General features: G+C 40.0%; 1 protein-coding gene across 2 annotated transcripts; it reads left to right on the top strand.

The window, feature by feature from the left end:
* Positions 1 to 863: 863 nt before the first annotated feature.
* LOC145390770 (syntenin-1-like) lies at positions 864 to 10,633 on the top strand. 2 transcript variants are annotated; one of them, XR_013895704.1, is made up of 10 exons: positions 864 to 958; positions 3,497 to 3,553; positions 3,834 to 3,956; positions 4,568 to 4,684; positions 5,968 to 6,084; positions 7,057 to 7,165; positions 7,791 to 7,917; positions 9,157 to 9,298; positions 10,011 to 10,244; positions 10,285 to 10,633. XR_013895704.1 is itself a non-coding variant. In XM_080265573.1 (9 exons), the coding sequence occupies exons 2-9, from the start codon at positions 3,503 to 3,505 to the stop codon at positions 10,182 to 10,184; spliced, it is 960 nt and encodes a 319-aa protein (XP_080121699.1). In that variant the 5' UTR covers positions 864 to 958; positions 3,497 to 3,502; the 3' UTR covers positions 10,185 to 10,270. The 2 variants fall into 2 exon arrangements, 1 of the variants encoding a protein (XP_080121699.1); XM_080265573.1 differs by lacking the exon at positions 10,285 to 10,633 and having other exon boundaries at positions 10,011 to 10,270.
* The last annotated feature ends 1,919 nt before the right edge of the window (positions 10,634 to 12,552 follow it).

Raw genomic sequence — 12,552 nt, 5'->3', positions numbered from 1 at the left:
GTTTTTGAATATATCTGGTATGGACCTAACTTAAAATAAGTTACATTGGATTAAAGTTCAATAACGATCAAATGGCATGTTTTTATAGAAGCTGATGAAACTAATATTCGTGTCATCATTACTGTCTTGATGAATATTATAGAATAAGCATCAACTCGGCCTTGGTAACAGGAAGGCAGTGACGTCACAGGGTCACATGATGTGACTCATACCCGCCTGATATTTCCGTATTGAACCGTTCTTTTACAAGTATTTTAAGTTGTTCAAGTCCTTTGAAGTATATGTACGTTGTGTTCATGTCTGTAGAGTGACTATGTAGGTATGCCTTTGTTATAATGGAGATTTGTAAATGCTGATAAGTGTTGTTACGTCATTATTGACCCCAATGTAAAAGCACGATAATTACCGTTTTACACGAATTCTTAAGGGGCGATTTTAGAAGAGTTCGAGATATTATGCAATGGTTTCTTCATTAAAGCTTTATGTTTACATGATTCGATTTGTATGTGTATATCTCTTTAACGGTGAAGGGGGAAGTATCCCGTGTGAAAATGTAAGTACAATAGTGTGAGTAAGAGTACGATGAAAGGTGTAGGATATACAATGACGTCACGGGTATTTCTGTGAAGATGAGCTAAACATAGGTGTACGATAATCGAAATATAATTTCATCAAGTTACTAGATACTTCTCTGTATCCTGGTATCATACAGGAGTAGAATGTGCATATGGAATATTTGTGTTCAATGTGACACACTTTTGTCCTTGTATTTGGAATCATTAGAGAAATATGCATGGAGATGTACGACAATTGGTTACCTGGGTACGAGGGCAGACAATGACGTCACAGGAATCCACCCCGAGGATGGTTCTTGGTAAACAAAAGCTTCGGGTTCTTTCTCTTGTGGCTGTAGTTGCTGTATTGCACTTCGCTGGAGTAGGAATCAAGCCGACCAGAGGTGAGACAACCATTTACCAGTCCCTGAAGCCGATACGGGGGCGAAAATGCTTGTAGTTGTGGTAGATTGTGGTTAATGACGGCTATTTGGCAGCGGCAGCCACTGAAGAGGAATTCCTTATTTTAATATTTTATGACCGCGGTTGTGGTGATTGTGGCAACTGAAGAAATATGGCCGTACAGGCGATGTCAAAACGTTATCTGTGCCAGTGTGACAATTAAGTGGTGTAATGGTGTCGATATGGCCGGTGTTTCGTTGTGTTACTGGCAGCTTGTGTGGTAACTGATAAGGCGAGTCACAAGGCCATTTATCATATCGGACTTCCCTTTAACTACTGCAAGTTTATTTTTTTTTCCTCGTTGTTTTGTCGAAATTCCCATAAGTGGATATTGATGTGTGATACCCTGCCAGTCTTTGTTAAGTGGTGGTAGTGGACAGGTTAACCACTTCTTGACATTATATTCTTGTGAGTGTGATTTATAAGTGGAATATGAAAGTAAAATGTGTTACTCTTCTGTCTTACCATTATTTTATTTGTATTTATTTTTTATTTATTGTATTTTATCCTCTCTAACCACTGGTTTAAATTTCTTGTTTATGTTTTGTATTATTCCGTCTCAAACCACTATTTGATTTTATTTTTTTGTGTGTGTTTTTATTATATGTTATCTCCTTACTACTATTGATTCTCACCCCCCCTTGTTTTTTTTTTTTTTTTTTTTTTTTTTTTGAGTTGTGACAGTCAACAGGTAAGAAAAAACTTTTAAGTCAGTGTTTTTGAGGAGGATAGATAGATAGAAGTTTCTACACAAAAGACAGCCCTGAGTGTGAAAGTCAGGAGTGTTTATTATCCTTTCTTAAATTGCAGTTGATTTCCTCGTGTCTTTTTTTTTTTTTTTTTTTTTTTATCCTCCCAGTCATTGTTGAGATGTGGTAATGGATGATAGTGCAACCACTTATAGATGTATTGTAAAGTTTTCAGTGAGTGTTGTCCAAGCAGGAAATTCTGTTCCCCTACTGCCATACGCCACAATCCCATGAGGGGTGGCCATTTGTTTTTGAGTTAGTTGTTTTATGGGGAGAGGTACTAAACTTCCACCAACCCACTTTTTGATGCATAGGGTACGTGATTTGGTTGGTTATATGGTTACCACCCAGCGTTATAAATGGCTTCCTAGCTTACAGTAAACCTTTAGGCTTGTCACTCAATGTAAAGCCATGTGAGAAAGAAGGAAGAGCAATAAAAAGTGACAGGCAAGATGGGAGAAATTGGGAGAGAGGAGGGCAGACACAGAAAAAGAATGATAAAGGTGAAGGAAAAAGTAGGCATTGGAAAGGTTATAGGATCAAACTTAAATGTTTGATTGTGAAACTTATGTGTGTGTATAATATCACAATAGCTGCTGATAACTTCTTTCCCATCTGTTCTTTTGTTTGGAATTTCCCAGTTGCATGAGGTCTGATAAAATTCTTGCAATCAGTGTTCAAGTTGTTATAGTGGGCATTTCAATTACCAGCTTAGCCTGATTATAAACTTTCCTCATTGTTATCCATGTGGTAAATGTATAGTCACACACAGTGCTTTTTGAATGGGAAACTTGCCATTGATCGATATTTATTTTTTTCTGTTCTATTTTATTTTATTCTGGTCATTGTTGCTTGTGCCAGTGGACTGCTTGAATCATTCTAGACCTAGATTGGTTTTAGAGTGTACTGTCAGTGTTGTATAGGTGGTTAAAATATTGACTCAAATCAACTGTACAGTATTTCAGTGTTAATCAGGTGGCTGTTCATATCATTTCATACTTCTGTACTGATTGAATCCATTTTATTTTTCGTGTTCTCTTGTGTGGTGTTATCTTCCTTGCACAGGTCAACCACCTTTGGACTGATTTTAAAGAGTACAGTCAGTGTTGTCCAAATGGTTAATGTAAGCTATAGAAAACTACAACTCTGCTTGTGAAATTAATGAGTGTTTTGTGTATTTCACTTGCTACTTATCCAGCTACCATTTAATATCCTCATGTCATTGAAACTTATGTTGCTACCCATATAGCTAGATAGTAAAGTAGGTGTAATGGAATTGTTACTAGATAGATAGTAAAGTAGGTGTAATGGAATTGATACTAGATAGACAGTAAAGTAGGTGTAATGGAATTGTTACTAGATAGACAGTAAAGTAGGTGTAATGGAATTGATACAAGTTAGATAGATAGTAAAGTAGGTGTAATGGAATTGATACAAGTTAGATAGATAGTAAAGTAGGTGTAATGGAATTGTTACTAGATAGATAGTAAAGTAGGTGTAATGGAATTGATACAAGTTAGATAGATAGTAAAGTAGGTGTAATGGAATTGTTACTAGATAGATAGTAAAGTAGGTGTATTGGAGTTGATACTAGATAGATAGATAGTAAAGTAGGTGTAACAGTTGATACTAGATAGATAGTTAGTAAAGTAGGTGTAATGGAGTTGATACTAGATAGATAGTAAAGTAGGAGTAATGGAATTGATACTAACCCTGAAACTCCTCCCTCAGGCAACCATGAGTCTGTACCCGTCACTCGAGGATATGAAGGTGGACCAGATGGGCAGGGTGAGTGTGGATGGCTGGGCGGCCTTTTGAATTACAGTATTTGGAGAGAGAATATTTTGTACGTCGTTAGAATATTACTGAATTACGGTACATGTGTTTCATATTTTGCTGTGTACTTCAGATTAGAGCTGAATTTTAAAGAACGTATTTTTGTATTGTATTATCTACCGGAATATAGTGTAAGAATAGTTTTAAATAGTTACTTTTTTTTTTTTCCATTGTTACCTTAATTTATTTCATCTCATATTGACATAAGTATTGTCTTTGTAATCGTCGTCAGGCCCAAGTCCAGCTGGTGAGTGAGATGATAGCGTCACAGGGGGCGGCCACAGCGTCACAGGGCGCGGCCACGGCACCACCATACCCGCTACACCCACCACAAGCACAACCACAACAGCTGAAGGTGAGACAGAGGGAGAGAGGGGAGGGGGGGGGGAGAATGCACACAAATGAGAGAGAGAGAGAGAGAGGAATAAAAGGAATGCAGACAGACCACGAGAGAGAGAGAGAGAGGGAGAGTGCCAAATACATAGCTGAGGAGAAAATTAATAACAGTAGAGATGATGCCAAATAGATTGATTGATGAAGAATGGTAAGTGAATGGAGATACACATTTCTTGGTTTGGACAGGTTGAGAGATTGGACCTGTAAAAGTAGTTGAGGTTCCAGAAAGGTAGAGCAAGGAATATAGGAAGAGACAATGTGCACTGACCTTAGATATAGAGGTATTTATAGAGAGGTAGTGCAGGACAGAGCAAGAGTAATGCTATCAGATAAACTTATATGACCCATACTAGACAAAGACAGATGTAAAACCCAAAATAATGATGCTGATGGTGGTGGTAGTGGTGATGATGATGGTGGAAGTGGTGGTGGTGATGATGATGGTGGAAGTGGTGGTGGTGATGATGATGATGATGGTGGAAGTGCTGGTGATGGTGGTGGTGGTGGTGGTGATGATGATGTTAATGATGATGATAGCGATGATGATAACTAACCTCTTCATCTTCACAGGACTCATCCCTGGCCCATCTGTACCCAGCACTTGATGACTACATGGGGCTTGAGTTCACACAGGAGGTCATCGCTGCCAACATGCCTGAATACCTGCCAGTCGCTGTACCACAACCAGTGAGTTCGATAACTGCAATTTGGTTGGTGTCAGGGCCGTGCATTTGGCCTTCTTGTGGCTTTCATCTTACCTCGATGTGTCACTTGGCTTCTGCTTTGCCTGTGTTTCTGTCACTCATTCCTTTTTCCCCTCACAGTTGCAGTTTCTACCAGTGTTTCATTCTTTTTTACTATTGCTGTGGCGCATGACTTAAGTGCCGTGCGAACAGTCGGGCATAGATACATTACTGCTCATAGCAGAGTTACAGTTCATTGTAGAGAGCTCCATTTGGTCTCGTTTTGAAGCTTAGTAATTGTACTTTATCATACTGTGTTCAAAAAAGTGATATAAAGAAAAGAAAATGCAAAAAAAAAAAAAAAAAAGCAAGTGGAGTTTAGCCAACATGCAGAAATTTTACACACACAAAAATTCTGCCAAAAAACAAAGCTATTCAAGATAGAGTAATGTTTTTTGTCCATAACATAGCCGAATAAATTTCCATTCCTGTGATGTATATTGTATTTAGAGCAATAATACTGCAGAAAAATGAAATGAACAGGAAGAAAAAATTTCTAGTTTTCGGCACTCCCACAGCATTGTTTTACCTGAAATGCGCATAGTAAGCTTATATGTCATCGTAATAACCTCAGTTAGGGCTCATTTTGAAGCTGAATAGTTGCTTAATGGTAGCATATTTAAAACTTGAAAAATATTTGGTCACATTCACCAGTAAATCCTGATCTTCGTATGACGGTGAAAGGTGTCATCCGAAGGTCCGAACCTCAGAAGCCAATGATGGCCAAAGCCGTCAGCGGTACGTGAAAGGGTTCATTTCTGTTTTTGCATCATTTTTGGCTTCCTTCATGCCATTTATCTGTCTGTCTAATGGTGGTTATATAGTTTTATTTTCTTCATCATCATCATCATCAGGACCTCATTTACCACCCCAGGCCAGGATGAGGAGTAGCAGCATCCAGCCATTCATATACAGTACTTCTCATTTGCTGTCTAGTTTAGCCATGTACTGTAATTCCTGTTTGTCCATGTCTGTCTGTTCTGTCTTTGTATCTCTGTATCAGTCCTTGTCAGTAGTTTTATATCTGTGGCTATCTTGTCTTTCGTATGTTTGTTTCTGTCACCATTCAATTTCTTTATCAGTATCTGTATCTCTAGCTGTGGTTTTCCTGTTTGGTACTCTCTCTCTCTCTCTCTCTCCTGTCCTCTTTCTGTCTGTGTATCTATCAATTTGTCTCACCATCCCCTTCTCCTGTCCTTATCATTACAATCCACACCACCATTTCAGAGCACAGTGGCAGTACCGCAGTCACTGTCGTCATCTGTACCAGCGGGTGTCGTGGCACCGATATCCGGCGCGTCACCAGGCCTTCACCGCGCCGCTGTCTCCAACGCCATCAGAGAGGTACCTGATTTTTTTTTTTTTGGGGGGGGGGGTTGGGGTGGCATATAATTGTCTTGCAGTACTGTGGTTAAAACTAAATTATGTACGGGATATGTCATTGTGTAAGAGGGGTTGGTTGAGATTGTGTTTAATTCCAGTACAATAAATTGATAGGAAGTGTTAAGAGATGGACATTGAGGTGGGTTGGCCATGTGGAGAGGATGGAGAGCAAGAGACTGACGAGAAGAGTGTATGTGAGTGAGGTGGAGGGGGGGAGAGGGAGGAGGAGGCCAAGGATGAGATGGAGGGATGGAGTGGAGAGGTATATGAGGGAGGGGAGTGTGAGCTGGGAGCAGGGCAGTGAAATGGCAGGGGACAGCTTGACATGGAGGTGATTTGTTTGTGATCACCCCTTGCGGGATTAAGGCATCTGGCAATAGATAGATAGATAATAATTTCTGATTGTTTCGAATACTGGTACAATAATTTCACATTTAACCTCTTGAATGATTTTAAGATACACCCAGTCACAGCATAAAGTGTTCTAATATTATTTGAACCCCTGAGTGCCTTTTTTATTATCTGAGAACATAATCTTTCTTGTTGAAACACAACCTCGTTTAATACAAATTTCACAACATGGTGTACTCCTTTTACTCTGACTTGACCTAAATAGCTGTCCCTTCATCTTGAATGCTGAGTTGTAATACTAGATTAAAGCTAGAATATACTGTTAGTCACAAACAACCTGTTGTGGAAGAGATGTAGCGTTGTATTACATTGCCACTTAAGTACGTGCAACCAGCAACAAAATGACGATAATCTAGGCCAAGTTAATGTGAAAGTACTATAGTTTTTAGGAACATATCTAGTGTTAAACGAGGAATTGCTATATCTGAGAGTCATTTAATAAACCCATGATTGGATAGTGTATTTTCTAATGCTCCTGAGTTCTAAAGTTCTGCCTAACAGGTTTTATAATGTCCTCTACAGGTCACACTATGCAAGGATGGGGATGGAAAGATTGGCATGAGGGTGAGGGCCATACAGAAAGGCATCTTTGTGTGTCTGGTCAAGAAGAACTCGCCAGCATCACTGGCAGGTGAGTGAGTGAAAGAATGAAGCATAGTTATTTGTGATGGTTGTTGATAATACTGGCAAGAACAACAAGAATTACAAACTAAAAATAAGTTAAAAATAAGAACTTCTGTATAGTACATTTGTGAAACACTTTTGTTGTTTTTGTGGCCCCAGGCTCATCCAAATGAGAACCTGGTCGATGATGAAGTAAAGTTGCATTTCCTCAGCTTAAATTCATCCTTTCTGGAGATAGGGAGGAAGTTGAGGGGAGTTTGTACAACTGGCCAGAGAGTCACCCAGTTATAAGGTTCCATGACGTTGAAAGCACTTGCATTAAGAATAAAGCAAAAAATGTATGTGCAGGTATTCAAACTTTGTAGCTGCAACCTTGATTCTAGTTGGCTGGTGGTCTTTTTCAGTGGGCATGCTGTTCATTGCTCTCCCACTTCTAAAAGTATCTCTTTCTCTGGTTCTAGATCCATCACCACCACATCTGTAGGGGAGAGATAGGGTCAGGATGATGAATATGTCAGGATAGCAAATGATGGTTGCCTACCATTGACTGTGGGAGGCACAGCCATGAGTCAGTTACGGCTGCAAGCTTATTATTGTTGTTGTTAATTCTCCTTCTCTCTCTCTCTCTGTAGGCCTTAGATTTGGTGACCAGATTCTGCAGATCAATGGCGTGACAGTTGCTGGATTTTCCATGGAGAAAGTGCATGACATTCTCAAGAAGTGCGCCCCCAATGGAATTAAAATTGCCGTTAGAGACAGGTGAGATGATACTGAGTTATTATTGTGATGAGATAATAATGATGATAATGGTTGAGATGTTGGTAATAATTATGATGATGGAAATAGATGATTATGATTGAGATAGTAATATTGGGAATGATGTTGATAAATTTTGATCATAAGTCTGAGTTACTTATTCATGTAAGTGCCACCCTCAAGTGACTCATGAAAAAATACACTCTAAGAAATTATGTAATACAGTGGATGGTAAGTATATAACCAATGTAGGGATACTTGATGATCTAATGTGTTAAGGCGCTCCAGCTGTATGTGGCAGGCAGAGGGTTCAAGTGTTAGTGATGAGAGAGGGGGGTGTTAGCTAGGAGCAGGGCAGTGAAATGGTGGGGGACAGGGCGATATGGAGGCAATTTGTTTGTGGCCACCCCTTATGGGATTAAGGCATCTGGCAATAGTTAGATAGATAATGTTACTTAGGGAAAAAGACTTGAAGTGTTAGTGATGGTAGGGATTTATTGATGACATAATGTTACTTAGGGGAATATGACCTGAAATGTTAGTGATGGTAGGGATTTATTGCTGACATAACGTTACGTAGGGAAAAATTGACCTGAAGTGTTAGTGATGGTAGGGATTTATTGCTCACATAATGCTACAAAGGGGAAAATGGCCTTAAATGTTGTTACTGTACTGAAGGTAGGAGCAGAATGGCTACCACTGACACTGGTGGACACAGAAGAATGAAGTGTGGCTGCAGGCTTGGTGGGTGCTGTAACTAGCCTCACAATACTAGTCTCAGGCAGGAAACATCTAGCTGCAAGTAAGAGTCCAAGCCGAGACTCTCACAGTGTGACAAATCGTATTAGACATGAAATTTCAAATATTTATCCGGCTTTGGCAGTTAGTTTAGCTTCCAGTCCGTCGAAAACATCAGCTGTACCCTGACCAGCCACAGTATGGTGATGCTGTAAGAGGAGGTGTGACATCCTCTTAATATTGATAATAAGATAGGATCCTTTTGATAGAGTAGTTCTGATATATAAACATTGGATTAAAATTATGTAAATGATGAAAGGCAACTCACACTCATCTCCTGCTCCACCCCCCAGACCCTCTGAGTGAACAGTGAGCTACACAAAGCATTAGCCATGTTAGGTTATCATTGTTGTTATTATTATTATTATTATTATTAATATTGTTATTATTGAATGCATGATAGTTAATGGCAACTCTCAACCCCTCCCCTTCCTCTTTCCCCAGACCCTTCGAGCGCACAGTGACCCTACACAAGGACAGCACCGGCCATGTTGGCTTCCAGTTCGGCGATGGAGAGATTACCGCCATTGTTAAGGATTCTTCAGCCGCCAGGAATGGACTGCTTATTGACCACCAGCTGCTGGAGGTGAGAGAGAGAGAGTTGATTGCAGCTGGGGATGATTGGAAATGAGTGTGGTGGTGATGTGACTGAGGTGTTTTGGACATGTGGAGAAGGGAACTGGAAATGTAGGAAGACTTAAGTGATTTGGACACATTAACCGGTCAGGAAGGAGTTGTGGGATGGTACAATATAAAGGACTGCACTGGGAATTTTATGCTTGAGGGTGGTGTGGGACTGAGTGGGGGTTTGTAGTTGAGGAAGACTTGTATGTACAGGAGGATGGAATAAAATGCTGTGAAAGACTGCAGCTGTTTAGGATACAGCTGAAGAGTATATGCAGGAGGGTGATGTAGGATGGAAGGAAGGACAGTGATCGAGGAATATTGGCTTACATGTAGGAGGATGGTTTGGGATGACAGAGAGGCTTGTGGCTGAGAGAGGTTTGGGAACACCATATATGTATGTTAGGATGATGGAAGGGAATTGGAGACCAGCAGTTAAGGAATAAATTACAGTTCAATACTCCCTGTTTGTCAGCAAGTGGGTTGGTGGAGGGTTAGTGCCCCTCCCTGTAAAACCACTAACTCAAAGACAAACGGCCACCCCTTACGGGATTATGGCGTGTGGCTATAGATAGACAGTACTCTAACCCAACTAAATCAAACCTAACCTTATCCTGCCAAAGCCATCCCACCCTAACTTAATCTAATCAAATTTTTGCTCAACCCATCCACAGGTGAACGGCCAGAATGTCGTTGGAGTGAAGGACAAAGAAATCTCCAACATCATCAACGAGTGTGGCCAGGTAGTGACAGTCACCATCATGCCCAGCTTCGTCTACAAGCACATGATGAAGCACATGGCATCAACACTCGTCAAGTTCATGGACCACTCCATTCCTGATCTGTAGAGACCCTTGTGGGGGACTTGTGATTGTATAGAGAGAGAAAAGGATGTGGTGTGAGAGAGAGTGGGAGGGGAAAAAGAGAGAGAGAGAGAGAGAGTGGGAGGGGAAAAAGAGAGAGAGAGAGAGACAGCACGTGTCGAAGCATATGACGTCATTGCTTGTAATTCATGGACCACTCTATTCCTGATCTGTAGAGATGTTTGCAGGTGATTTGTGATTGTGTAGGGAGAGAAGAGGATGTGGTGTAAGAGAGCAAGAGAGAGGGATAGAGTGAGAACACGTGTTGAAGCATATAACATCATTGCTTGTTAAATTTTTGGTAATCTTGGACCACTCTGTTCCTAGTCTATAGCAACATAATGATGGAGTTTGCAGGGAAGGAGAGATTTGATTCATGTGAGACTGAATTTTGTAACCCCTTAGTGATTGCATGCCAAGAGAGAGAGAGAGGGAGGGAGGGGGGGAGAGAGAGAGAGAGTTGTAAAAGTGTTGGGTGTTTGTGAATGTGAGGGAGTGTGTGTATAAAAGCTATTGATTGGATGGAAAGCGAAACTGTGCAAAAAACTTACTTGTGTGTAGAGGAAGAAAGAAAGAGGATATGGGAAGAATGTGTAAGGAATTGTGTGACAACAGAGACTGTAGATAAAACTTATTTATGAAGTGAATGCTAAAAAGAAAAGTTGATGTTTTGAGAGTAGAGGAGTTTTCTTATTTGTGTAAAGTATGCAAAAAACCTAATGATTTTATGGAGAAGCAAGAGAGAGAGCGCAGGAAACATTAATTCTTGTGAGGTTATTTATAAGTTAGTATGCGTTCCTCATGGGGCAACACCAGATTAAATGATTGATGGATGGTTAGTATAATCAGGTAGAATGTGTGGAGTGTGTTGAGGTTCAGAGTTTGTGAAAAAAAAAATTAAGTAGTGCTCCATGCAAAAATGTGCCATACGTTTGTAGTTTCAGACAGGGCATAGAATTGGCTAGGATGTAGAGAGATTGTGTATATGTTAAACGGTGAAGTGTGAGGAAGTACATGCATACATTTTAGAGGCACAAATTAACACATTCATTTCTGACATCAAACCAACTACCTAAGTGAAAAATTTGTTACTGTTTTTATGAGGATTTTTACCCCTTTATAAGATGAGGGTTTCTTTCAACTTAATATGTTGGTAGCCAGACTAAAAAGGTTAAGTATGTACAGTACAAACTTTGAAATTTGAAATGCCTGGCTCCAAAGGCTTTATGGAAAAAGGAATATCTTCAAAAGTAGTATAATATCAATAATTAGGAGAAAATCATTTAAAAAAAAACTAGCCTACAGTACAGTACATGCAATAACTTATCTTGTATTATTAGTATATTATCTGTTATACTTGTCCACAAATAAAATATGTCTTCAAGTGTACGTTGACTGTGAGACAAATAATATCAACATCCTCTTATTGCACGAGAAAAATATTGGAAAGGGGAGGTTCCTGAAAAAATGGATGTTCAGGTTTGGGAGGTTGTACTGTACCTCCCCTCTAAAGGAAAAATGATAAGTGATGACACAGGATTAAACCACTGTGAAGGAGAAATGCCAGTACAGCCAGTTCTTGTAATGCTGCACTGTGTATGACCTGCTCTTTAAGCCATTCCACTCCAAGGATGCATTTTTCATTTCGTTCTTGCTGCCTCCTGATGATTTTATTCGTAGTAGATTCTCCTAACACTGAAAAGATTAGTGATGGCTGTATCTAACCTCCCTTGTTTGAATAGTCTTGCCTAAATATAAAATCATAGGAGGTGGCAAGAGTCGTTTAAAAATTGCATCTTCAGAGTGGCTGGTTGAGTGTACAGCAACCTTAGGGAAAACCGGCTTTTATATTTCCATTGTTACTGTTAAAGCTAATACGCCAGTTTATTTATGGTTGAAAAACAGGATGGTCTGCTAATGGCACTCCACTTGAAGCTTGCATGATGGCATCTTATGCATTGTGAGGTTCTCTCAGTCTGCTGGTGTGGGCTTATGTGGCAGTGGGAAATGAATAAATGATGCAGGGAGATTCAATTGGCTATATCTTATGTGTTGTAGAGAGGCATCAGTCTGCTGGTGTGGGCATAGATGTGGGAGTCATAGTAGGAAATTAATAAATGGTGCAGGGAGACTCAGCTGACAGTATCTTATGTGTTGTGAGTATTTCTCAGTCTGCTGGTGTGGGCATAGATGTGGGAGTCGTAGGAAATGAATAAGCGATGCAGGGTAGACGCTGATATTGTCAACTGAGCCAACCCCTCAACACGAGTAATCCACTCATACGCTGATGATTCCATCCTTCACCTTTCCATTAGCCTCCCCCAACATCCACCTCAGCAGTTACTTCAACATA

Source organism: Coenobita brevimanus, chromosome 15 (assembly GCF_032717465.1).
Source record: "Coenobita brevimanus isolate Jiangsu-jjx chromosome 15, ASM3271746v2, whole genome shotgun sequence".
Lineage (NCBI taxonomy): Eukaryota > Metazoa > Arthropoda > Malacostraca > Decapoda > Coenobitidae > Coenobita > Coenobita brevimanus.
The sequence above is the reverse complement of the archived record's forward strand: the minus strand, read 5'-3'. Positions and strand labels throughout refer to the sequence as shown.

What these genes read in the sequence shown, in the direction of transcription:
- LOC145390770 (XM_080265573.1), top strand. Translation starts at nt 3,503, where the DNA reads ATGAGTCTGTACCCGTCACTCGAGGATATGAAGGTGGACCAGATGGGC. An exon ending in AGGTGGACCAGATGGGCAGG is followed by an intron (nt 3,554 to 3,833) that starts GTGAGTGTGGAT and finishes AATCGTCGTCAG; the next exon opens with GCCCAAGTCCAGCTGGTGAG. An exon ending in AAAATTGCCGTTAGAGACAG is followed by an intron (nt 7,918 to 9,156) that starts GTGAGATGATAC and finishes CTCTTTCCCCAG; the next exon opens with ACCCTTCGAGCGCACAGTGA.